Source organism: Cyprinus carpio, chromosome A18 (genome assembly GCF_018340385.1).
Source record: "Cyprinus carpio isolate SPL01 chromosome A18, ASM1834038v1, whole genome shotgun sequence".
NCBI lineage: Eukaryota > Metazoa > Chordata > Actinopteri > Cypriniformes > Cyprinidae > Cyprinus > Cyprinus carpio.
This window is the reverse complement of record NC_056589.1, coordinates 5,200,006-5,224,528: the sequence shown is the minus strand read 5'-3', so window position 1 is coordinate 5,224,528 and position 24,523 is coordinate 5,200,006. Positions and strand designations below refer to the sequence as shown.

Sequence of the window (24,523 nt, the reverse complement as noted above, 5' to 3'; positions counted from 1 at the left end):
CTTATTAGCTCGCTGTAATACTAGCGTTTGACTGCAGAGGATGCGCGTCGCCTTCCATCGCGCAACAAGCCCCGCCCACAGGCAGCGCTCTGACGCGCTCAAGGGGAAGCGATTTGTGGGAAATGTAGTTCCACTAACTCGCTACTTAAACAATGTGCACGTGTAGCGAACGCTCATTACACTACATTTCCCAAAGCTGGGTCGAGTCCTTCAACTAGCTGGTTTATAACGAAGCTGTTTTCCTCCATCCACTATTGAAGATCCGAAGACCAATCAGACTAACAGGTATCCGCAGCAGTGGACACTTTTATCTTTTATTCGATATGTAAAATAAGATTTATTGTGGTATACTTTGCATGCTACACATCTGTAATTCTGACACCATCATTTAAAACCAAATTTAGACGGGAAACGCATTTATGCAATTGATATTTTTGATGATGTGTGATATTTAATTATTATAATCCAGATCTGGATGCTTATATGTTACAGAATTAAATGGGAAATTATGACCTAAAAAGGCATTGGTGGGATTATTACAATAAGAATGGGATTATGCCCTTTGGCATAATAAACACATTTTGGATAATGTAAAATATACATTTGGTTTGTTTAGTCTAAAAATGCCTGTAGATGTCCCTGAATGAAATCCGGGAGGTTTGTTTTCAGTCTTTTCGGGAACTGTTTGTTCTCTTCTGGTTAACGTTAGAGGAGATGAGGGGCCTATTGCACTCAAATAAACACGACAAAGGCTTAAAGCTCATCCAGTGTCATCTAATGTGGACATCATTTAGGTTTTTATTGTGTCTTTCGAGAAAGTCAGCGCGTGATGGGATACCCGCCAGAGAATAAAACGCCGCTCTCGCGCTTTATAGATCAATATATTAATGTGTACATTCATAACTGTCCGGTAATGACAAAATACTGGCCGTGTGTCAAAAGATAGGGAGCTGTCTGCATAGTCAACGTCATTAAAGCGCTAATAGTAACCACCTTTTTGGTCATCGCAGGGTGAATCACGTGAAACCTGTCCAGAACATGTTCGGGCATATCGCATAAAAGAAAGAAATAATACACTATCTTTCGCCTTAATGAAAGACTGCTAAGTTATGTTGCATTGTGACATTAATACATACAGTTGAGGACATTTTCCCCTCATTTTCATTACCGTAACGCAATAAAATCTAAAAAATAATTATAACTATGTAGTATTTATACACCATGATAGTATTTGCTTTTGTGCCCTTCATTTATGCATATTTAAATTAAATAAATAGTATTTATTTACTCTAAAGTAATAAAAATGGTTAAAAGGAAATGCAAAACGTACAAAATGCATATTTAAATAAACTGAATTTAATATATTTATTTACTCTAAAGCAATAAAAATAGTTAATGCAAAACGTACAAAATGCTTTATAGTCAAGATAATTTTAGGTGGAAATTGTGTTAGTTGTCATGAAAATATTGTATCTTTATCTGGCCCGGATTAAGAAATCAGGCCCCTGGGTCTCACACATATGCAAGCACGGTCAAGGTTTTGAATTATAGGGTAATATTTGTTGGAAACATCTCTAGCTTATACAGGATATTTACTCTGACAGGTTACAGCCTATGATCACAACCTGAAGGACAATATTAACACCTGTAGAATACAGGATTTACACTACTAAAGCAATAAATGTAAATAGTACTTATGCAATCCATACTTTATATTGGCAAATACTATTTGCACGTCAGTATTTTGTATATCGAAAGAATGCAATAATAGCATAGAGTGTAAATAATGATTTATTGCTGGGCACAAGGCAGATTCGAACCCGGGTTCGATCGCATCAAAACCAATTCTGAGAGTCTGTACTTCTTGCTCCATTGAATACGTTCAAGCGAACGTGTCTTTTTTAATTTTAAGTGTACCAGACATTGGTGGGCGGAGCTTGTGCAAATAGCGTTTGCCAACAAGCACGCTATTTGCACTTAGTGTAAAGACACTCCAAAAAAAAAAAAAATCTTCCCCTTGCTTGGGCTCCAAGTGTGCATGGGCCCGTGCCCAGAATGCCCACTGGATAATCCAGCCCTGATCTTTATGGTCATTTTCAATTGATTTTAGCTTAACGTGATGTTTTTGTGAAATTCAACAAGGAATGCACTTAGCCTGGCCAAATGATGGCTAAAAATTTAACTGAAAGTGCCTACTAAAAATGACCTTATGCTGATGTCATTAGATAACATATTGGACAGATTGGACTATTTGAATGTTTTTCCATACAATAATTTCCCATCAACAATACCATCTTGTCAGATTTCAAAGCGTAAAAGGGAATAAATGGAATTTGTGCATATAATGTGCTCGATCAGTGCTGAGTTTGAGCTGGATGAAATAAGAGTAACATTTGCATTCGTGTTAACCCATTCCTTCTCTCATCGGTTCAGATTTGGTGACTTTGACCAGACAAAGCTCAGAGTTGAAGCAACAAAAGCGCTCCTATGTTGGTTAAAGAAGATGAAAGGACATGATTTGGGAAAGGACTGCCTGGCATCTGGTTCTGTGTACAGGGCGGTACCGTCCAGAGAGACCCTACCCGGACCTGAAGCGGACCATTACGAGCTGTCTAAAGTGCAGGTTAGTCATTCATACGTGGCATGTTATTTCTTAGTGTTTTCAGATTTGCGATATAGTTGAAATCACTTTCAGAATGTTTTTATTTTCCAGATGATGAACTGTAAAAACTTTGAAAGCCAATAAGAATCTATTGACTTCAAAGAGGTCGAGCATTTAAAGGGGTAGTTCACCCAAAAATGAAAATTCTGTCATTAATAGCTCACCCTCATATCATTCCAAACTCGTAAGAACTCAAATTAAGATATTTTTGATGAAATGTGAGAGCTCTCAGACCCTGCATAAACGGCAACGCAACTGTAATGTTCCCAGGTCCAGAAACATAATAAGGACATCGGTAAAACAGTCCATGTGACATCAGTGGCTCAACTTCAATTTTGCGAAGCTACGAGAATACTTTTTGAGCGCAAAGAAAACAAAGTGAGTAATTAAAGGGGTGTGATGTGTTTATGCGGTTTAAGGTTCAAAAAACACGTTATTTTCCACATACTGTACATTATTGTTTCTCCTCTATGCCCTGTCTTACTGAAACGTGTCGATTTTTACAAAGATCATCGTTCTGAAAAAGCGAGGTGTGCTCTGATTGGCCAGCTATCCAATGCGTTGTGATTGGCCGAATGCCTCAAGGGTGTGATGGAAATGTTGTGATGCCGTCTCCCAGCAGCACGAGACTCAGTCCAGCTGCTCTGCTCGTGCACATCCCATCATCGGTTCTCTTTTAGCAGTTCAGTCAATGTACTGTTAGGAGTAACTGAATAATTCAGGATATTAGTTTATTTCGCGTCAGAGGGAGTGTAAGGCACATTTATAATCCAAATAATTTAAGTAATTTGTAGATTAGTGCGTACTGGAGACACGAACCGCTTCAAACGATTCAGTTCAATTTGGTGAACTGGTTCGACCGGTTCACTAAGAAGATCTGGTTAAATAGAAAGATTTGTTCGTGATCCGGACATCAATAGATGAGACAAAACCAATAAAACCCATTACAAACGAGGCATTTGTTGCATCCAGTGGGGACATGATTACTGATTATAATGACTTATAATGTCTTTTTATGCGTTGCATATTGCGCTGCGTAAACATAAAACCATGTCTTTTGATCTGAGAAACAACAAACTGCTCAAAATTTAAGTTTGAATCATCATTGGCAAATTATTAAAATATTAAAAAAAAGTACTTATAGGCTGTGAGTCAGAAGCACCAGACTGTCCTTGCAAAGTTTGAACTGCCCCAACTTTATAGAAACAGCCGTTGTGCCACAGACGCATTGCAGGCTACTGGTTCAGGAAACAGTCCTCATCCTCCATAAAATGCGCAGCACACATCTGAATATTTGGGTTGGACTGTTCTGAAACAGTGTTGAAATACAACTTAACCACTGATTTCTAGTCATGTCCTCTTTTGGAAGACCAAACAAAGTTTCACTTCAACGAAACACACAGCGACTCCAAAACATGGCAGCGGTGGCAACAGAGAATAAAAGTTACGCTTTCTTTCTTTGTGTGAACATCTGGGCAGCGTTATGCAAATCTTCCCACATAGTGACGTAGAGATGTGGGGGGATGTTAGAACGAGCCATTTTAGGGGGGTGTGGTTGACTCTTAACTTTGATAAAGAATATCTCTTTGGGTTTGAGACTTTAGTATTTGCAACTTTACAGATCTTCTTCATGCACCAAGAACTTGTAACACTCCAAAGAGAAAGGAAAAATTGAAATCGCATCATATGACCCCTTTAATGACAGAATTTTTATTTTGGGGTGAACTACCCCTTTAATGCATCAGGCGTCTAAACTGCACTATGCTTATAATAAGCAGAGGACTACCGTCCATTGGTGTGGACTCTAATATAGTTAATCTTGAGGACCTATGTAGTAGTATTTCATCCTTCATATCTCTGAAGAGTCTTTAGTTTTATCAGATTTATAAAAGAAAGATACAGCTTTATGATTCTCTTAGAAAACAGCTGAGCTCCTGGAGGCGTTTGCGTGGGCGGAGCTAAAGAGTCGCGAGCACTTATGTGCTGATTGCCAACAAAACACAGAAATTTTATGCAGTTTTACTTTCCGCCTACGGTTCCAGCTCATGACCGGGATCTTTTAGTGCTAGGACCGCTTCATCGTTCACTATCAAACGATGTGTTAAACTGGGCCTTGTTTATAAAATATCCGGCACCGAAATAACGGGAACAATGTAACACTCTTTGCCTTATTGAGAAGTATTAAAATAACCATTAACTGAAACTATTAGATACAATCCAGATTTCCCATCACAAAATATTTTCCTCACCATATATACAGTATACTAAAGCCTTTTTGAATACACACTAAATATACTGCATACCCAATTGAGTGATGCTTTCCTAAAGTGTGTGCTGGAAGGGATAGTGTTTACTCACGCTCATGTCAATCCAAACCTTTATGACTTTTTTTGTCTTATGTGGAACACAAAAGATATTTAGCCTGTTTTGTCCATTCAGTGGAAGTCAGAGGGGACTGACAACATTGCACTACACTGACTTTCACTGAATGTGCAAAAACCTGGGACATTTTTCAGAAGTCATAAAGGTTTGGAAAAACATAAGGGTGAGTAAATAATGACAGGATTTTCATATTTGGGTGAACTAACCCAGCAGCATTAAAAGGCTGCAGCTGGTGTTTGTGCTCATAAAGGTAGCCAAACCCTTTGTTGTGTCATTTGTTTTGTCCGTCGCACCCCTGCCGTCAGCATTTTGTCAGCTTGTTAAGAGACGGTCCTGTGCTGCCAACAATTTTCTTTGTCTTTTTCCATCACACTACCTTTCTCTCTCTCTCTGTGTATCTCTCAGCCACTCTGTACCTCACTGGTGATGCTGTGTGTGCAGTGATTGTAATTGGCTGCTCACCCTGTATTTAGAAGCTGTTTACATAATCTAGCCCCGCCTTATTTGGCACCTACAGCCAATTGCGATCTTGGGTTCCGGTGATGCGTGCAGCAGCCTTGCCTGTTGATAGGTCGATGCCCCCCTCAGTGCTCAGACAAGCTGTATGTTTGTGCAACGTGAGTGCGTTAGAGGGACATGGGAAGAGGGGGACGCCCTGCATGTGCTGAGGAGCATTGCAAAAAGCTTCACGGCAGGCTTCTCTCATTCATTTAATGCAGCCAGACACATCTCATTCTTTACTTGCTTTTTTTGTAGCGCTAGGTTGACTTACCTCAAGGCGCTTTAACATGAGTGTGTACATGACAAAAACACAAAAGTACTGGTTTAAAATTTATTCTTGGTCCATTTCTTCACTTTCTGTTTTCTGGAACCTGAGCTGTCCTTCTCAGCGAGCCTTTGGTCTCTAGATCGTTCTGTTCTCTGCATTCTGATCAGTCCCAGATAAGGCTTTTTTTTCCCAAGCCTGTTTCCCTTGAGAGCTTGTGACAAAGTTGCTAAAGCTGTGCTGATTCGTGGGGCAGCTGGCTGACAGAAGAAAATTAGCTGTGTGTATTTCTGTGCTGTGAAATGTTCTCAGCCCTTTTCTGTCAAAAAACATATAGGGCGGTATGATTGCGGGATCCAGCCACAGAATTTGGCAAATGTTGAAGAAAAGCTGACAGAAATATATTACTATTGTATAGTAAAATGTTCTTCTCAAAGTAATAAGTTATTAAAACCTATTTTTTTAGACATAGCAATTTTTTGTCTGTTAAAAAAAAAAGAAAAGAAAAGTAAACCTGTTGTGCAGCATTTTGTTTGCCAAAAAAAGCAAAAAGAATTGTTATATTTTCATTTGATTAAATTAAAAAATTAAATTAAGTTGTTAGTTTATGCATTTATTTGATTTTTGATAATACAATTGTATAAATAGACAGGGAAACTAGGGCTGGGCAATAAGGCAAAAAAATTAAATCGCTCTCTCTTTTTTTTTTTACATAACGTTCGACCAATTCTCGATTTTTTTTAATTTTATTTTTACACTTAAAGAATTTAACTACAACATGATTCAAGTAGTATTTTCTTTGTTAACCATCTAGTTATAGAAAGTTCTATTCCAAGACATCATGAAGTTGTCAACATAGTGTAAATATAAAACAAATCACTTGTTAAATACAAAAATAATATAAAGTCTCAAAAGTCAAGGCAATTCAAATTCAAAACAACTACAAGTATAACACAAGTAGACTATTATTAACTATAAATGTTTTGGAAAAACAAAAAAAATAACAGCAGATCTGTCAGCATCATGCAAACATAAATATCAGACATACAGAGTAGTAGTTCTTTACAGGTTATTCATTCCACTGCGCTGCTTTTCCATTGTTTTTTTTTTCTATGTAAACATGCACTTGATGGACGCGTTTGGCCATTGTGCTCACGTGTCTTGCAGCGTCTCATGCATGAAACGGCATTCTACAAACACGGCACTCAAGTTAAAAGGAGCTCAACTCCTGTCTCCTTATGTGTTTTTTTTCCCCATTCCACTGGCCGCACCACATCTTTGTCAATGCAAAAGTGCATTTTGTGTGAAATAGCATCTACAGCGATATGTTCTGCTTTTGGGTCCTTCCTATAGCGTGACACATGATCAGTTAATCATGTGCGCCTTCATGCACCCAGATCAATCTTTTCTCTCATCATTAGCATACTGTCCATGTGTCTAATTTTAGTGTGGAAAGGTCATAGTTCTATTCAAAATTGCAGTTCTTTGATTTATAAAAAATAAAATCGAGGTAAAACATTAAATTCGAATTAATCAGTAAAACCAGAAAAATTGCACAGCCCTCAAGGAAATACTAGGGACTAAACGAGGTAATTAACTAGACACAGGTGTAACACGAGGGCCAATCGAAAACCAAGGCAACTAATGAACAGGGACAAAGGAAACATAAACTAACATAGGAAACAGTGCAAAGCTAACTCAGTGCAACTCAGAACAGGACTCAAGCACAGGTGTGACATTACAATATTAGTCTGGCAAGTAAAAAAAAATGTACTAGCCAATGGTGATTCTATTGCTAATGTGTGCTGTCTGTAACATAGTTTGGTTAAAATTTCTCAATGGTAGTGTAAAAAACACCCTTTTTACCCTGTCAAAAACAACTCTTTTCAGAGCAAGCTGTTTTGTAGCATTTACCTTTAAATGTTAATGAGCTCTGCTGACCCCGCCCCTCTCTTCAGAGCCACTCTCTGAGAGACTGTTTACTTTAGCCGCATTCATTGTGAAACTTGCTAATTAGCACATTATTAGGAAAGGTGATTTGCAAAGATTCATTTAAAAACCTTATACTCACTTATAGGGTTGGGCTGAAAGACGATCGCCGATGGCTGACAGACATCACAATGTTAAGCTGACATCGTGATTCATTTCCCCCCTCCCCCCGCCTTCCACAATCCACCGCAACCCAGTTCCATGTTCAGAAAGGAAATTAAGTGTACTACAGAAATAAATAGCTACGAGATGGGAGGATTAAAAAATATACTTCAATACTTTTTCTCGCAATTATATCGTTGGGTAATTATTGGCGACTGTATATAAATTGCGGGAATCAGGGAGCCGCTGTGGAAACCGCTTTCGATTGCGCGCTCTTATTTTAATTTCACTTTTAATACTATGGAGCGACAGTACTTACCACACATTTGACAAGATTAGATGTTTGTCATTGATGCTCGGGATCTTCAAATCATTAGCCATGCAGGGGCGTAGCAAGCTTTTCAAAAGTGTGGGGGATGGATGAGGTTTGTTTATTAACAATAAAAACGATGAATACAGTGACAGAGGGGTACAAAATGTATAACATACAAGATATAAAAAAGCTTCCCATTTAAATGAGTGATACTAGATAAGTATAAAAACACACTCGGAACTAGAGATCGACCGATATGGGGTTTTTCTATAGCCGATGCCGATGCTGATGTTTAGAGGTCAGGGTCAGCGATGGCCGATATGTGCTGCCGATTTTTAGGGCTGATATCTTGAAGTTTTCCCCCTCATTTGCATGCTAAAATGTCACACTAATAATAAGTGGATGCACAACATTTCTAAACTTATCATCATTTATTGAGCACTGACTTGAACCCATCTCTCGAATCCTAATTTTTGTGCACTGCACGGTATTACAAATAAAAAAAAATTATCTAAACTTAACCAAACAAATCAATAACTGACCAAGTATTAATTATATATACACAATATATATATATATTAAAAAAGTCAATCATTTACATAAAAGTTTTAGAGCATTTATCAAGCAGAATTTTTCAAGTTTGTTGGAACATAAATGTAAACTTAAATATACATTTAAATAAAAGAAAATAAAATTCAATTAAACTGAAAAATATAAAAAAATAAAAATATATAAAAAATAAATAATAGTACTGCAAACACACTTGCAACCAGCAACATTTGTGTTTGGTATAAATGACACAGAACATCTAAAGTGCATACAATTTCAAACTTACATCGCAGTCTGTTCATTATTAAGATTAAGTACAGTCCCAAACATATAAAAGGTTACACTGGTCAGTTTACAATAGACCGTAGTATACCGGTCCATCTGCTGTTATGCCAAGGACGTTTTTGCTCATGTGAAGAGGATGATCTTTTCCGTCTAGTTTACATTTAAAAAAAAATAAAATATATTATAGTTTAACATTCAGATACATTGCGAATATGGAAACATTCGGATATGTGCAGAACGAGACGGTGAGCAATAACCTCCAAATACATCTAGCCAAACCCGCGCCAGCGCTCGTCCTCGTCTGCACGCAACACCCACTGTCACGATCTAATGCACTGTAAATGCAGGATTTTTAAAACAAATAGGCCTACCGGAATGCAAAAATTCCAAATCGAACATTTTGCCAAGGATCAAATAAAGAACTACTCATAATAAACACACAAAAAAAATAATTAAAAAAAAAAAATTCATTGACTGCGCAGCACAGCCACATACGAGCACCACAGTTACGTTTGGGATCATTTTATTTTTAATACTATAGTGTAATTTGAAAACATTGCAATTGCGTTTTTAAAATACAACAACGAGCACCACGAAACCATTTAAAGGGGCGCATTCAGGGTCTCCTTGACGGAAAACAGTCAACAAAGTAAAATGATCTCAAATGTACAGCGCATTCAGTTCAAATGATCATAATCACATATTCATTTTACAGTCCTGCTACTAGCATTTTATTCAGACTAAAACCCCCTTACCGGGTGAGAAAGCTTTTTTTCCGAGTGGCTTTTGCATACTAATATATACCGCTGCAGACGCATTTTGTTAATGTTATTCATTAATTGTTAATTTAAACCACGATCGATCATGGAAATTATCAAATATTGACATCCCTAAATGCAAATGAGTTGGATGGAAACCTGTATTGTCTGCATTCAACCATGCTTCCCGAACAATTTCATTCACTATCTGTGATGCTTCAGGACAGCTGTCTCCGAGCGCGGTGCTGTTTTGAGCGGGGGCGGAGTAACGTAGCAGTGTTTGTGAGAGCTGCCACCTACTCCACCCCATTTACAGAGTGAAATTCTCTGACTACCTTTATCTCCCGCGGATGTGTTGTTGAATCTTCCAAAAGTTTGGCTTGGGGTCCTTCACAGGCGGCAGCAGCACTTTCCACTGCACCAATAACACGGGGCTGCCCGCCGACGTGCCTGAATTTAAATCGGCGCTACTAAACACGGATATCGGCCGATGCCGATATATTAAAAAATGACAAATATCGCTCTAACGTGACTCTATGTTGTGTTACATACAATAACTTTGTCGGACACACGGAAAATAAGTCAGTTTGTTGTGCAAATACACAACAGTGTTGCTAAAGAATCAGAATCAGAAATACTTTAATAATCCCAGGGGGAAATTATTTTTGTTTTAAAAACTCCAGATATACGCCTCCTCAGCATTTACCGATAAATCGGACTTAGGTCTCTGCAGAGCAAAAGTGGGCGTTTATGACCTTGTGGGTGTTTTCAAACTGCTGGGAGTTTCCTAAATCATGCAATCAAAATGTCCCCCTTACCTAACACCCCCTAAACCTACCATCACTATGACGTCAGTCAATCAGATCACTAAAAACACCCTGAGTAACTCCATCTTTCCTGCAGAGACCTATAGGGATAAATCTAACACACCAGAGAGGCGGGACTTTCATGGTCACATCATGTTTGAGATGGAGGGGGGAGACAGGCAGCGCAGCGTGTGCAGACACAGAGCGGCCAGAGAAACAGAGCGTAGTTAGGCTTTGTGCAAAACTGCTGCAGAAAATGTGCGGGTGGTTGAAACTCTCACCGGGAAAAGTGTGGGTGTTAAAACACCCACATCCCCCAACGGGTTGCGACGCGCCTGGTCATTGTGTCAGGATCTTCAAATCATCCGCCATCGGCACACTCTGGGTGTGGTACATGAGCCATGTACAATACTGCAACAGGCTACAGTTGCTCCGTAAATGCATCGGTGACTCAATCATTTAGGAGACATTCTTGTCTACATCTGCTCCGGCGGTGAAACAATGGTGGAGCTAAGGTAAGACGCCAGTCCAGTCTGTACTGAAACGCTACTGTCAATCAAACTATCATGGGAGGGGCCTGTCTTTGTGATGTCACACAGACAGGCATCCAAGATTGGCTCGATTTGAGAAAGTGGGAAAGATTTTAGTAGTTGGAAAAAAAAAAAAACACATCATTATAGTGTGGTTGTGTACACACACTGCTAACACACATTTCAGTTCAAACAACTTGTAAAAGTGCATGTAGCATCCGAAGACTCCTTTAATAAATTGATGCTTATTGTAAATTTTACCATATTTAGGGCCCGAGCACCAATGGTGCAAGGACCCTCTTGGAACTGACCCTTAGTTACTGTTGCTATGTCCAACAAGCCATGGCGCTCTCACACCACACATCATGTTCTCACAAAAAATACATAGTGGAGCAAAGAGGACACTGACAACACGCCATTAGACAAGACAGAGCAGGTAACTTCTGATATGAAACAAGTCTCAGCCTTTAAGTTTTGTCCTTATTTTTTTTTTTTTAAGAAATTCAAACAATAAAAACCGTTTTGTGGCTCTTCAATGTGGCAGGTCGTTGTAGTGCCTCCGTTCAAACAGCATGTGAACAAATCATCTTGTCCTCTTTACTAGTTACAGCACAAAATAAACATGAATGACCATCAGAAGGTATCTCGTTTAGACTGGGGAAAGACGTCAACGCACATCATTTTTCAAGTTCAAGTCCAGTTTGTTTGTCGGACAAAATGGCAGATTCCGCATTATGATTGGTCAGATCGCCTGTCAATCAAACTCCCTGCGAAGGGTTATTTCTCATGATGGAGGTTGTAGATGAGCAGCTGACTTCAGTTGTGTGTATGATATCACTAGCGATGTTTGAAGATGCCCATCCTGGCTTTAAACTGAGAGGCTATAAAGTACATGCTGTTCCCTTTAGCGAGCTAATCCGGCTGGCCTTTTCTCCCTGGGTTTTAAAACATTTTGGAGACTGCCTTTGCTTACAAACACATGTACACAGACACACACTCTTGACTGCTCGGAGCATGATACGCCACAGCGCTCGTCACCCAGGGCAACGGCCCATATAATCGGCTGTTGTCTCAGCTGGCTGTGAGCAGCACAGACTTTATTGCTGTCTGGCCTGTTATAAAATATTTTATTTGTTTTATTTGTTATTAGGCACATGTCGCAGTGTGTAGCTGCACGTTGGGTCAGGTACATTAGTCACACTTTAGTTTGGGGACCAGTTCTCACTATTAACTAACTATTAATTACGACTTTTGCCTCAATAAGTGCCTAATTTGCTGCTTATTAATAGTTAGTGAGGTCGTTGTTAAGTTTTGGAATGGGGTGGATTAAGGGATCTAAAATATGGTCATGCAGAATAAGGCATTCATATGTGCTCTTTAAGTACTTATAAACAGCCAATATGCTAGTAATATGTATGTTAATAAGCAACAAGTTAATAGTGAGAATCGGTGTCTATACTAAGTGTTACCAGTACATGACACTTTAGGCAAAACACCAGTTTTTTGTTGTTGTTGTTGTTGTTGTTCAGGAACAGACCAAATTAAATAAAACATCCAAAACACACATCTAAACATTTATTTAATTCAGACTAGTGGAAAGAAAACATCCAAAATGCATATTTAAGTGTTTATTTTATTAGACTTTATTTTCTGCTTCTGTAGATTTCAATGACAGTGCCTCATATTTAAAGGCTATTTGCTAAAAATAAAAAATTTATATGCTTCTGTAGCACTAAATTAAACTGAAATCAATACCAAAATCTTTATTTATTCACCAATAGCCCAATTTATACAAAATACTCCTAACTCTAATTTTTATTCCTAAAAATATGGTTATAATTATTTTTTTCATAGCTGTTGAGATTATTTTCTGATTTATGGAATAATAAAAAAGATTTTTAACTCTATTATGTCAACAAAATTAAATAATTTTGAACTTTTATCCAGTGTTCAGATTTCTGTTCTGGAAGTTTATGCAAATGAGTGCTTATTTAATAAGATAATGCCTCATTCCCATAATCAAACACAACTTTTCAGCAAACTTTGTCAACCGTGCTGTGATTAATCAACCAGGGAAAGTGTGATGATATCAGTTTAATTTTTTTGCCCTATTAAGGCTATGTCTACATTAAACCAGATACCTTTGAAAACAGCTTTTTCATTTTAAAACTCTCTCTGTCCACACTAGTGTATCACAACACAGTTTTAACTGCACTGCACATGCGTAAAACCTCATAAGAGCTCACTGAGATGATACAGACGCACAATATTCTTCTGGCAGGATCATTTTATTTAGCAAAATATCTCACCAGTCAATGAGTGTCACACTCAGTCACCATCATATGTTTGGGCTAAAAGCAGCCGCACTCATGTTTTGCTGGAGGACAGCAAGTGCCAGTACATTTTCTGTCTTCTTTGCAGGACTGTGATAAGAAGAGTGTACAAAGTACCGTGTCTTTAGCAAAAGTGTGAAAGTGAATAGCACATAACAGGCACAATACCAGTACAAACACAGATAACTGTCAGTACATCAGCTGTCTGTGTTTCAGCACCACGTGCAGCACAAGACTCGATGGTTCCCTTGCATGACGTGCTGGTTTTTCCCCAAGCCACCATTAGGCAGTATGTGCTGCATGGTTTTAGGAGTCTGACTGGTTTCCTTCCTCTGTTTTTTTCGCTGATGTTATTTGTCTTTGCCCAGTATATGCTGACAACATTTCCTTCTTTCATTTCCTGTCAACATTTATTTGCATTGTCACATTTTTCCATTGAGAAGTGCTGAAATGCAATAAACCACGCTCAAAAACAAGCCTGGCAGCTGAGCACCTGATCTGCTGATGTTTCTCCCAGGATGCTTTTGAAACGGCAGCGAGAGCTGAGGGTGGCCTCTCACTGGATGGGGGCAGTGCATCCGACGCAAAAGAGTTGGAGGACGAAGTGGGGAGAAGCAAATACCACCACAGTGTTTGTGTACTCAAGCCCATCCGCTCCACCAGCAAGTACGTACTAAAGTTACTGATCATTTCACTGTCCATTTTCAGATGTCTACATATTTTAAAGGTCAGTCTCTTGAATGTCAGAGAGATGCCAAGAGAAGAATTTTCTGAAGCAAATGATGACAAACAGAATAATTTGCATAGATAACAGGGTCAGATGTTAAGTGGTTAATAACAGCCTTAAAGGAATAGTTTACTCAAAAAATGAAAATTTGCTGACAATGTACTCACCCTCAGGCCATTCAAGATGTAGATGAGTTTATTTCTTCATGGGAACAGATTTGGAGAAATGTAGCATTACATCACTTGCTCACCAGTGGATCCTCTGCAGTGAATGGGTGCCATCAGAATGAGAGTCCAAACAGCTGATAAAAACATCACAATAATCCACACCACTCCAGTCCATCAGTTAATGTCTTGTAAAGTGAAAAGCTGCATGTTTGTAAGAAACAAATCCATACTTAAACCTTTTGAAAAAAGTTGAGTTCATTGTTGATTTGCGGCTTGAATGTGAATCTCCATTGAGGTTTTAATGCAAATTACATGGATTCACACACCAAAATAAGACAACACTGAGGATACATGAATTTGAGAATAAACTAAGCCAGGACATTGACACAAATGGCAAGATTCGATTCGATTTCAATTCACAAGCTTGCCATTTTTATGATTATTGGATTGGAGGCACGCTATAAATAATGTTTTATAAAGTGTTGTTCACGCATCAATTGAAAACAGCCTAAAATATAGATTCTTAGGATTTAAGAATCAGTTCATCAAAATGAGAATCGATTCAAATTGAGAAATCACTGTTGTCAAGCCAGCCCTAGTAAAGACATCTTTCAACAAAAAGTAAAATTACAACCCTGTTGAAATGCCACTGCAGTGATTAAGCTCAAATGACACAGTTTTACGAGACGTACACTGTGTCCCTGAGAAAGGCACATGGGACTCACACTGGGTGGCCCTTATAAAATAAACCAAATTGCATTGAATTAAAATACTGCAGCTTAGAGACTAATCTAGCCTCTTCTCTTGTCCTGCTTTTCATTGTGTCATCACAGGTATCAGCATCCAGTCGACAACGCTGGCCTCTTCTCTTTTATGACATTTAACTGGTTGACCTCCCTGGTGGTGTTGGCCCATAAGAAGGGTCAGCTGTTTCTGGAGGATATTTGGGCCGTGTCGCAGTTCGAGAGTTGTGAAGCCAATCGTCGCCGGTCAGTACTGATATATGACTTCCTATCAATATCAAGCACTCATCCAGCTAAAATATATGTAATTCAGGGCTGACAGATGCAACCCAAATGGTGTCAAATGGTAACACTACCGTAAATACTACACGGAATGATTGATGCACCATGGTAGTTTCATAGTACTCCAGATCACTTGGCTCACGTCCAAATCGAGTACTTCTTGGGACCTGGAGCCTGGTTTGATGTAATTGCATATTAACAAGACATTGTTTCCACAGGCTGGCCGGGCTGTGGGATGAAGAAGTCAGGTCACGAGGGGACGGGGCGTCTCTTCGTCGTGTGGTCTGGCATTTTTGCCGCACGCGTCTGCTGCTGTCCATCCTCTGCCTTATGGTTACTCAGCTCGCAGGCTTCAGTGGCCCAGTAAGTAACACCATCTCAGCTCTGTTGTGTCTTTCTGGTGTCTTTTCCCTCTATCTGTCTCTCTCGCTCTAGCTCTGTCTGTGTCTCTGTGTATTATTAGCTTTGTAGACCCACCTATCAAATCCTGCCCCCCCTCAAATGCTCAGGTGAGTGTTCAGATGGGGAATGAACGCTGTGTTACATTGTCACTGGGCCTCAGAAGTTATCTGCTTTACCTCTGAGGTGTGTCCAGTGTGGCTCCTAAAACCATTTTATCAATTCATTTAACCATTAGTGCTATATATAAAGTGCCTTAATGATGACTAGTGCCAACACCAAGAGTATTACAGCTTGAATGCTGCTTTTCGCCAAATAGTCTGACTTTCACATCACGAAAATAAGGGGGAACCTTATTAATTTAGATGTTATAGTTTAATGTTATTGAAGTATGTTATATCTGCACTACTAACAGCACCAAATTGGATTTCAGTCCATTTTGTCGGATGTAACAACATTAGCTCAAACATAGAGTGCATTTGTTGGTTCCGGAAGCATTATTTCCGTTAAATTTTTCCATAGGGATTTAAAAAAAAGTCTTTGTTAAAGTGTTATAAGCTACGAACAGCAATCTATGAGGTGAATCACAACTTTGCAAACTTCAATTTGAAGCAAAAAAGTATTTGAAAATCATAAAAAGAGACAAAGACTGTGCACTTAACAGTATTAGTGAAGGAAAGAACTACAATCCCATGAAGAATTGTGAACGACATAGTTGCATTAGAAACATAAAACTATTCATTTAAAGTCGTTAATTATGTCTGTAGAGAAAATATATATAGTAAGTTAATTGTAAAATCTGCAAGATCTTTTGGTGAGATTAGCTCGCCGCAACTCTGATTGGAGGGATTTTTGCACTGCATCATGGGTAATGTAGTTTTTCACCAGGAATTCCAATTTGAAACAATTCTTTCAAAAATAAGTTGAAATAATACAAACTGATGGCTTCAACAAAATAATTTTCCATCACTCAACAACCTCGTAGCCCACAGCAGGTCTCTCTTAAAAGGTTTATAAGGTATCGTTAAAAGTCATTTCACTTTTGGAGAAAACTAATGGAGTTTTTACGTCTGCAACCCGACTGCTGCACTCTGTTGGCGTGAGTTAGAGGCTCAGGCAGGACTCCCAGCGGTCAGTATTTTCAGTTCTGTTTGGTGCTGCCAGCTGTGCAGAAGTGACACACTTCACCTTTAAGCAAGTCTATTAGTTAAGGCCAAATGTTATTAATCATAAATGTCCTGTAGTTTTAATGAAGCTAAAGATTAATGTCTCAAAGCTTAGTCATACGTTTTTGTTCCAAGAGTTTCAGATCCTAAAACAGAAACGAATTTATTACACCTATTCATAAAAACTGCTGCTCTATGATTGTACAAGTTTCTGCTTGTCTCTTGCTTTCCAGGTACCAGGTGTTTTATATCTGTGGTGTTGTTATCGGGTAGATAATAAGGAAAGTATTCTGTTCTTACGGTCCACTCTGAGATGCTAGATTTGGGTTACAACTTAAGTTTAGGGGCATTGCATGTAGCACAAACATAGTCTAAAGAGAAGTCTCCTTAGATCAGGAGGATAGGCTAACACTTTCTTCAAGGAGAGCTTCTGTCACTGTCCCACCATGGGCGACACAGCAAGGCTCTGTCTCCTTCAACCTTTCAGAGAAAATCGGGCTTATAAAAAGATTCTGTTTAATCATCAACTGCCTTTCTCTCCCTGTTGTCTATATTTAGCAGCTCCTTGTAGAGCATCTCCTTGAAGAGATACCTGTCCTTGTTCTGATGACTGAGGTCAGGGGTGGTTTGTAAAGGAAGGTGGGTGTCTGGGGGGTGTTCAGATTGGAGTTAGGGCTCAGAGGTCACTGGGTCCCCATGTGTGTGACATGTGACAGAGGCTATTCTTTAGACTCCACAGGGTGTCCGTTTAACCTGCGGGGAGAGCACACGGCAGGCAGAGCCGGTGAGGATTCCTGGGAGGTAAGGGCATGTTTCTTATGCAGGGCTGGATCAAGAGTTAATGCTGTTTGCTGCCCGTCTCTCTCTCTCTCTCTCTCTCTCTCTCTCTCTCTCTCTCTCTCTCTTTCCCCTCTCTTATTTGATCTCTGTAATTATTCACATCTCATGTGTCTGGAAGGTTGGGTAACTGGTTGCAATGTATGTCCGATGACGGATGTGGGCGAGATTTTGTGCCAATGGACAATTGATTCAGACTTCTCCAGATAAATGCCATCTATTTTTGCAAACGGAAACCGGACTTGCGGGGGGTTTTATATTGCTGGGGTTTCTCGTTTTGGACTGAAACGCTCTCAAGTTTCACGAGCGTACAGGCCCTTTTCAGACCCGCACCTCTTGTCCTCAGTGTGTTGCTGGATTTTTGACCAATTTCGTGGACACCTTTTCGGGCAACTGTGTGGTGTAAATGGGTCTTGTAAGATGTGCGTCATTCAGGGAGGGATTCGTGCCCCACTAACCTCGATTAAAAATAAATGGGACAGCTTTTAGCAGTGATGACGACCCACAAATGGACTCTCAACTGACTTTTATTTTGACGTTCTATCTTTTATGCAACAATGTCTTTTGTTTGTTTTTCTTGCAACGTCTTTGTACATTTTTTTTTTCCCACAAACTGCTGATGTTTCAACTTTCAAGGTTAAATACTGAAGGTTTCCTTAATAAAATCTAGCAGCTGTGTTCAACCACATGGGTTTGCCCTTGTTCCCAGTTTATGCCTGCATATCCTTGACTGAGTATGTGCATGATATTTGAGAACGGTGTGCGTGGCTGTGTGCTTGTATGACTTTCTTGAACTGTCAAGCTGTTAAAGTTTTCTGTGTTTTTAATTTAATTGATATTAATTTTCAGGTGTTAAAACAAAAGTACGTCTCCATCCTGTACCTCAACCTGATGTGACTGTAGGTAAAAAGTCTTTGAATCCACAAACAAGGGGCATTATGTCCATGATTATGTCACATTGCTATGTCTCTCGCACAGATGGTACTGTCGGTACTGTTTCATTGTCTCTCTTGTTCTTTTCCGAAGGCTAGAGAAAAGGGCCACATAAGGTAATAAACCATTAGAACACAGGCTGACATTGTCTCTCAGTCTCCAATGATTAGAAGCCGTGCATTTTATGATGACGTCCCACACGTAGCAAACAATGATCTGCATCTCTTTACCTTTTCTGCCCAATGATGTAAACATGTCAGATGTTGTATGATGAGGAAGGTTGTGAAGTGTAAATATCGGCTATGTTTGTATCCTCAGTCACGCTTGCTGTGTCCTGTCGCCCCCTTGCTCGTCCTCCCTCTCCGCAGGCATTTGTGGTGAGGCGGTTGCTGGAGTACACGCAGATGAGCGAACCCGACCTGCCCTACGGCCTGCTGCTGGTCCTGGGCCTCTTGGCCACCGAGCTGATTCGCTCCTGGTCCCTCGCCCTCACCTGGGCGCTCAACTACCGCACCGGCACCCGTCTGCGCGGAGCCATCCTGACCATGGCCTTCCACAAGATACTGCGTCTGCGCAGCCTTCGGGAGAAGAGCATGGGAGAGGTACGGTGTTGAGATTGGGCGGGTGAGGAGTTTTGGATTAATGAATTGGACATTTAGGAAGGTTAGGCGCAGATATCCTAGGGTGTTGAGTGGTGAAGAGATGAAGAGTGAAGGAAAATATCTAACGAAGGTGATGCCCGCATATATTTTATGGTAGTCTACAGTATATCTCATACATCTTGCCGATGTACGTGTGGCTTTTGTCTTTAGCTGATCAATATGTGTTCGAGTGACGGGCAGCGCATGTTTGAAGCCGCTGCTGTGGGCAGCCTGTTGGCTGGAGGCCCCCTGGTGGCCGTGCTGGGAATGGCATACAACGTATCCGTACTGGGGCCGACGTCTCTGCTGGGCTCTGCTGTATTCATCCTCTTCTACCCCACTATGGTGAGCTTTTCGTTCATGCTTCGTTTTGTTTGTCCGATGGGAGTTCCTGTTGTAATGGCAGTGTTTCTCCTGTAGATGTTTAGCTCCAGGCTGACGGCGTACTTCAGGAGGAAGGGAGTAGCCGTGACTGACCAGCGCGTGCAAAAGATGAATGAGATTCTGAACTACATCAAGTTCATTAAGATGTATGCCTGGGTGAAGGCCTTCTCTCAAGCTGTACGAAGTAAGTTGTTTTTTTAGCTTGTGTGTTTGGCTCAGTGTTATTATTTATTATCACTGATATACTAATTAAGTTTTTGTTAATATTTTGAATTAGATTTTATTTTTATATATTATCTATTATAATTTTAGTTAAAGTTGTGGTAATTTTTGTTATTTTTATTAGTTTTTTTAGTATGTCTATAGGTTTTTTATTAAGTTTCTGTTATACTGAATTTGAGTTATTTTAGTACTTCAACTTAAACTAAATGGAAATGAGAAAATTAAATAAAGTAAATAACTAAAACTTAAATAAATTTTATTTTATTATTTTGTTTTATTTCAGTTAATGTTTATTTCAAATAATATTTTTTTTTATAGATTTAATTGTAGTTTTAGTTTATGACATTAACCCTTGTTGTTTGGCATAGTATTATCTTAGTATAATTGATATACTGTTGTAGTTTTTATTAATAAATGGAATTAGATTTTATTTTTCTATTTTAATTTAATTTTCATTTTAAATTCAGTTAGAGTTTTGTAATGTTGTGTTTTTCTTGAACTAACTTATACTAAATGAAAATGAGAAATGTTGCTGAAATATATACAGTACAGGTCAAAAGTTTGGAAACATTACTATTTTTAATGTTTTTGAAAGAAGTCTCTTCTGCTCATCAAGCCTGCATTTATTTGATCAAAAATACAGTAAAAACACAGAAAAACAGTAATATTGTGAAATATTATTACAACTTAAAATAATAGTTTTCTATTTGAATATACTTTAAAAAAATAATTTATTCCTGTGATGCAAAGCTGAATTTTCAGCATCATTACTCCAGCCTTCAGTGTCACATGTAACATCCAGTCTATCACATGATCATTTAGAAATCATTCTAATATTCTGATTTATTATGAGTGTTGGAAACAGTTCTGCTGTCTAATATATTTGATGAATAAAAGGTTAAAAAGAACTGCATTTATTCAAAATAAAAAAAAATCTAATAATATATTTTCTTTACTATCACTTTTTATCAATTTAACACATCCTTGCTGAATAAAAGTATTGATTTGATTTAAAAAAAAAAGGAAAGAAAAAAAAAATTACTGACCCCAAATTACTGACCAGTAGTGTATATTGTTATTACAAAATGTTTATATTTTAAAAACATAGCTTCTTTTTTTTTTTTTTTTACTTTTTATTCATCAAAGTATCCTAAAAAAGTATCACATGTTCTGAAAAAATATTAAGCAGCAGAACTGTTTCCAACTTTGATAATGAATCATCATATTAGAATGATTTCTAAAGGATCATGTGATAATGATCCTAAAAATTCAGCTTTGCATCACAGAAATAAATGATAATTTAAAGTATAATAAATTTAAAAACAATTATTTTAAATTGTAATAATATATCACAATATTACATTTTTTTTCTGTATTTTTGATCAAATAAATGCAGGCTTGATGAGCAGAAGAAACTTCTTTCAAAAACATTAAAAATAGTAATGTTTCCAAACTTTTGACCTGTACTGTATATATATATATATATATTTCCAATTAATGAACTATATATATATATGAACTATATTAACTTGTTGTTTGGCTTAGTGTATTTTAGAATCATTGTTATACTATCATACTTTTTGTTTATATTTTGAATTGATTTTATTTTTGTTCTTTTGTTTTCATTTTAAGTTTTAGAAATTTTGTTATATGCATTTGTCATTTTTATTCTTTCTTTTTTTAAATATGTGTGTACCTCTAGTATTTATTACGTTTTAGCTTTTAGTTTTGGTTTAGTTTTAGTTGTTTTAATGCTACACTTCAACTCAAATTAAATGAAAAGGAAAAATGTTGTTTGGCAACTAGCTGATTTTTTTTATTATACATTTTGTTTATATTTCAAGTAATGAAAATTATTTTAATGGTTTTAGTCAATAATAGTAACCTACTTTGGCCTATTTCTATGCAAATGTATTTGCTTATCATTATGTACCATCTAACAGGAATTAGAGATGAGGAGCGTCAGATTCTGGAACAAACAGGTTATTTTCAGAGCATTACAGTCGGCGTGGCACCTATCGTCGTGGTGATTGCCAGTGTGGCCACATTCTCCACCCACATGTTGCTAGGTTATGACCTTACTGCTGCACAGGTAGGGTTACATTGCTTGTTTGGAGATGAGGCATTACCACAGTATTGATGTACTCATGCACTGACTCTACTTCATTTCTTTTTCCAGGCATTTACTGTCGTCACTGTTTTCAATGCAATGACCTTTGCCTTAAAGGTCACCCCATTTTCTGTCAAATCTCTATCGGAGGCATCTGTCGCCATCGATAGGTTCAAGGTGAGCTTCCTCTCCTTCTTTCTCCAGATAGTTACTTCTACCTTTGTCAAGTCTGGTAGTGTGTATTTTGTTTGTTTCCCGTTCCTGTAAATCCAGGTATGCTATCACTGAGGTGTGTTTGATATGGTCCAGGTGGATGATCTTGAGGAAGTGACTGAATGAGATGGCGAATTGGCCTGTTCTTGGTGCCATATTGAAAAGCTCCAGTTGCCATCAAACTCACTTCTATCTTTCACTTAATCATGCAGATAATATCTTTGTTTCTTCTGTCTCTGTCTTCAGTGGCAGATGACAAAAATCACATAAAGTTCCTTTTTAATGACTTGAATCACACTTCAGTAAACTTCCACATCAAATGTAATGGAGATACTGTCATAAAGGGGCGATTTTAGGAAAGTTGTTAAAATAGGAAAATGAAAGTTGACGCAATAAAGAGTAAAAAATGATGTTAATTGTCCTGCGAGATGGGCTCATTTAATCGGTTTTCTCTGTTTTTTCAGAGTTTGTTCATGATGGCCGAGGTCAAGATGATCCGTGAGCTCCCGAGTAGTCCTTCCATTGCCATAGAGATGACTGGTGCCAGTTTGGCTTGGGAGACGGGCGGACACAGCGCCCAGCCTTCGCCTCGCGGTACACCCTATGTAGGCCTTGGAATGAGAGGGTGTCGTAAGAAACGCCGGCAGCGTGACGACCCAAAACATCACGGGATGCTGGAAGAGGAAACGCGTGGCCAGCTGTTGAATGATGTGCCTGTAGACATGGCATCCATTCCTGACGAGCAAACCCTTCAAGTGCCGACCATCAGCCAACGGCTGCAGAGAACTCTTCACTGCATCGATCTCTCCATACAAAAGGTCTTCGCCTTTCTGAATGCTCATTTGGTTGATTTGCAATGGTAGAGATTACAAGGAATAATCATGCTGATGATCATTTCTGTGTTTGAATCTTCAGGGGAAGCTGGTTGGTGTCTGTGGCAGTGTGGGAAGTGGCAAAACTTCTCTCATCTCTGCCATTCTTGGCCAGGTGAGCGATTTTCTGATTTGAAGCATAAAAAAGAACACCTTTCCATTGTCGACGTTAAAGGCATCATGCATTAGATGTGTTCTGAAATCCTCTTTTATCTGTTATAATGCCTGATGTGTGTGTATCCCAGATGACTCTTCTAGAGGGGACTGTTGCTGTAAATGGAGATTTCGCATATGTGGCACAACAGGCCTGGATTCTCAATGCATCCTTCCGTGACAATATCCTGTTTGGCAAGGAAATGGAGGAAGAGAGGTGAGCACCAGACAAAAGGAAAATGTAAAGGCCCCAAAATACTCACAGTAAAGTTCTCTTTCATTATTCGCTTAATAAAAAGAAAATCAGAATACTTAAGCAAAGGTTTACTGTTAGCAAACATCCCAATTCCATCCGTTCTCCTGAGATTTAGATGAGTATGTAAATATGTGCTGCTCCTTTTCTTCAAAATAAACACACAACAACAATGACAGCAGTGAGAAAACAGCAGTTAAGAAAGCATCTGATCATAGTGATGTGGATATGTTTGCACCAGTTCTGTAATTCGGCACTCCAATGTTGTCACATCACATTTGTTTATTAACACTTAATACAATAGATTGCTTTAAAACAGCTTAACAGTATTAACTCTTTCCCCAACAACAAAGTTTAATTGCCCTCAGAATATTTTGTTCTCATCAGAGCCTCTGATTTAAACAAAAAACCTGTTTTATTCTAGCTTCATGTTGTCTTTTGTTATCAACACTTGAATATGGGAAAGTTTCATGAAAAAAAGCAACATTTTGAACAAAAGGCTGCTAAAAACACGTTTTTCGTCTGAATCAGATTCAGAACAATGATCAAAACACAGATGGTGTAGATCGCTTCCATCAACATTTCCTGGATCGTCATTTCATTCGGTAACGTTGGACAGTTTAGATAAATATAATTTAAAAATTAGTAATATTGTTTTTTTGTTTAATATATATATAAATATAAACAAACAGAACAATTATAAATAAAGTATTATTAATTTTTTTTTTTCATTATTTTCACATAAAGTTAAACTTAATTAAAATAACAAATTTGTAGCAAATTTGGCACATCAAGTTAAACTGAATGAAAATTACAAATGTTGCCATGGAAGAATTTTTTTTTTTTTTGAGTTATTTATTTTAGTTTCTGCTTCTTTTTCACCCGTGTTTTGGTCCAGATGTTCAGTACTCTTTCAGAAGGTGCGTAATAGCGCCTCCTACCGTAC

At 38.3% G+C, this 24,523-nt stretch overlaps 1 protein-coding gene across 1 annotated transcript in view; it reads left to right on the top strand.

The window, feature by feature from the left end:
• Window positions 1-129: 129 nt before the first annotated feature.
• Window positions 130-24,523, top strand: part of LOC109110587 (ATP-binding cassette, sub-family C (CFTR/MRP), member 5) — a 38,317-nt gene continuing 13,923 nt past the window's right edge. Inside the window, 13 exon segments of the mRNA XM_042774848.1 lie at window positions 130-285; window positions 2,434-2,623; window positions 13,993-14,141; window positions 15,203-15,358; window positions 15,613-15,757; window positions 19,098-19,331; window positions 19,542-19,715; window positions 19,791-19,938; window positions 21,920-22,068; window positions 22,156-22,263; window positions 22,764-23,117; window positions 23,215-23,286; window positions 23,417-23,541. Coding sequence (XP_042630782.1) covers window positions 2,504-2,623; window positions 13,993-14,141; window positions 15,203-15,358; window positions 15,613-15,757; window positions 19,098-19,331; window positions 19,542-19,715; window positions 19,791-19,938; window positions 21,920-22,068; window positions 22,156-22,263; window positions 22,764-23,117; window positions 23,215-23,286; window positions 23,417-23,541 — 1,934 coding nt within the window. The 5' untranslated portion in view covers window positions 130-285; window positions 2,434-2,503.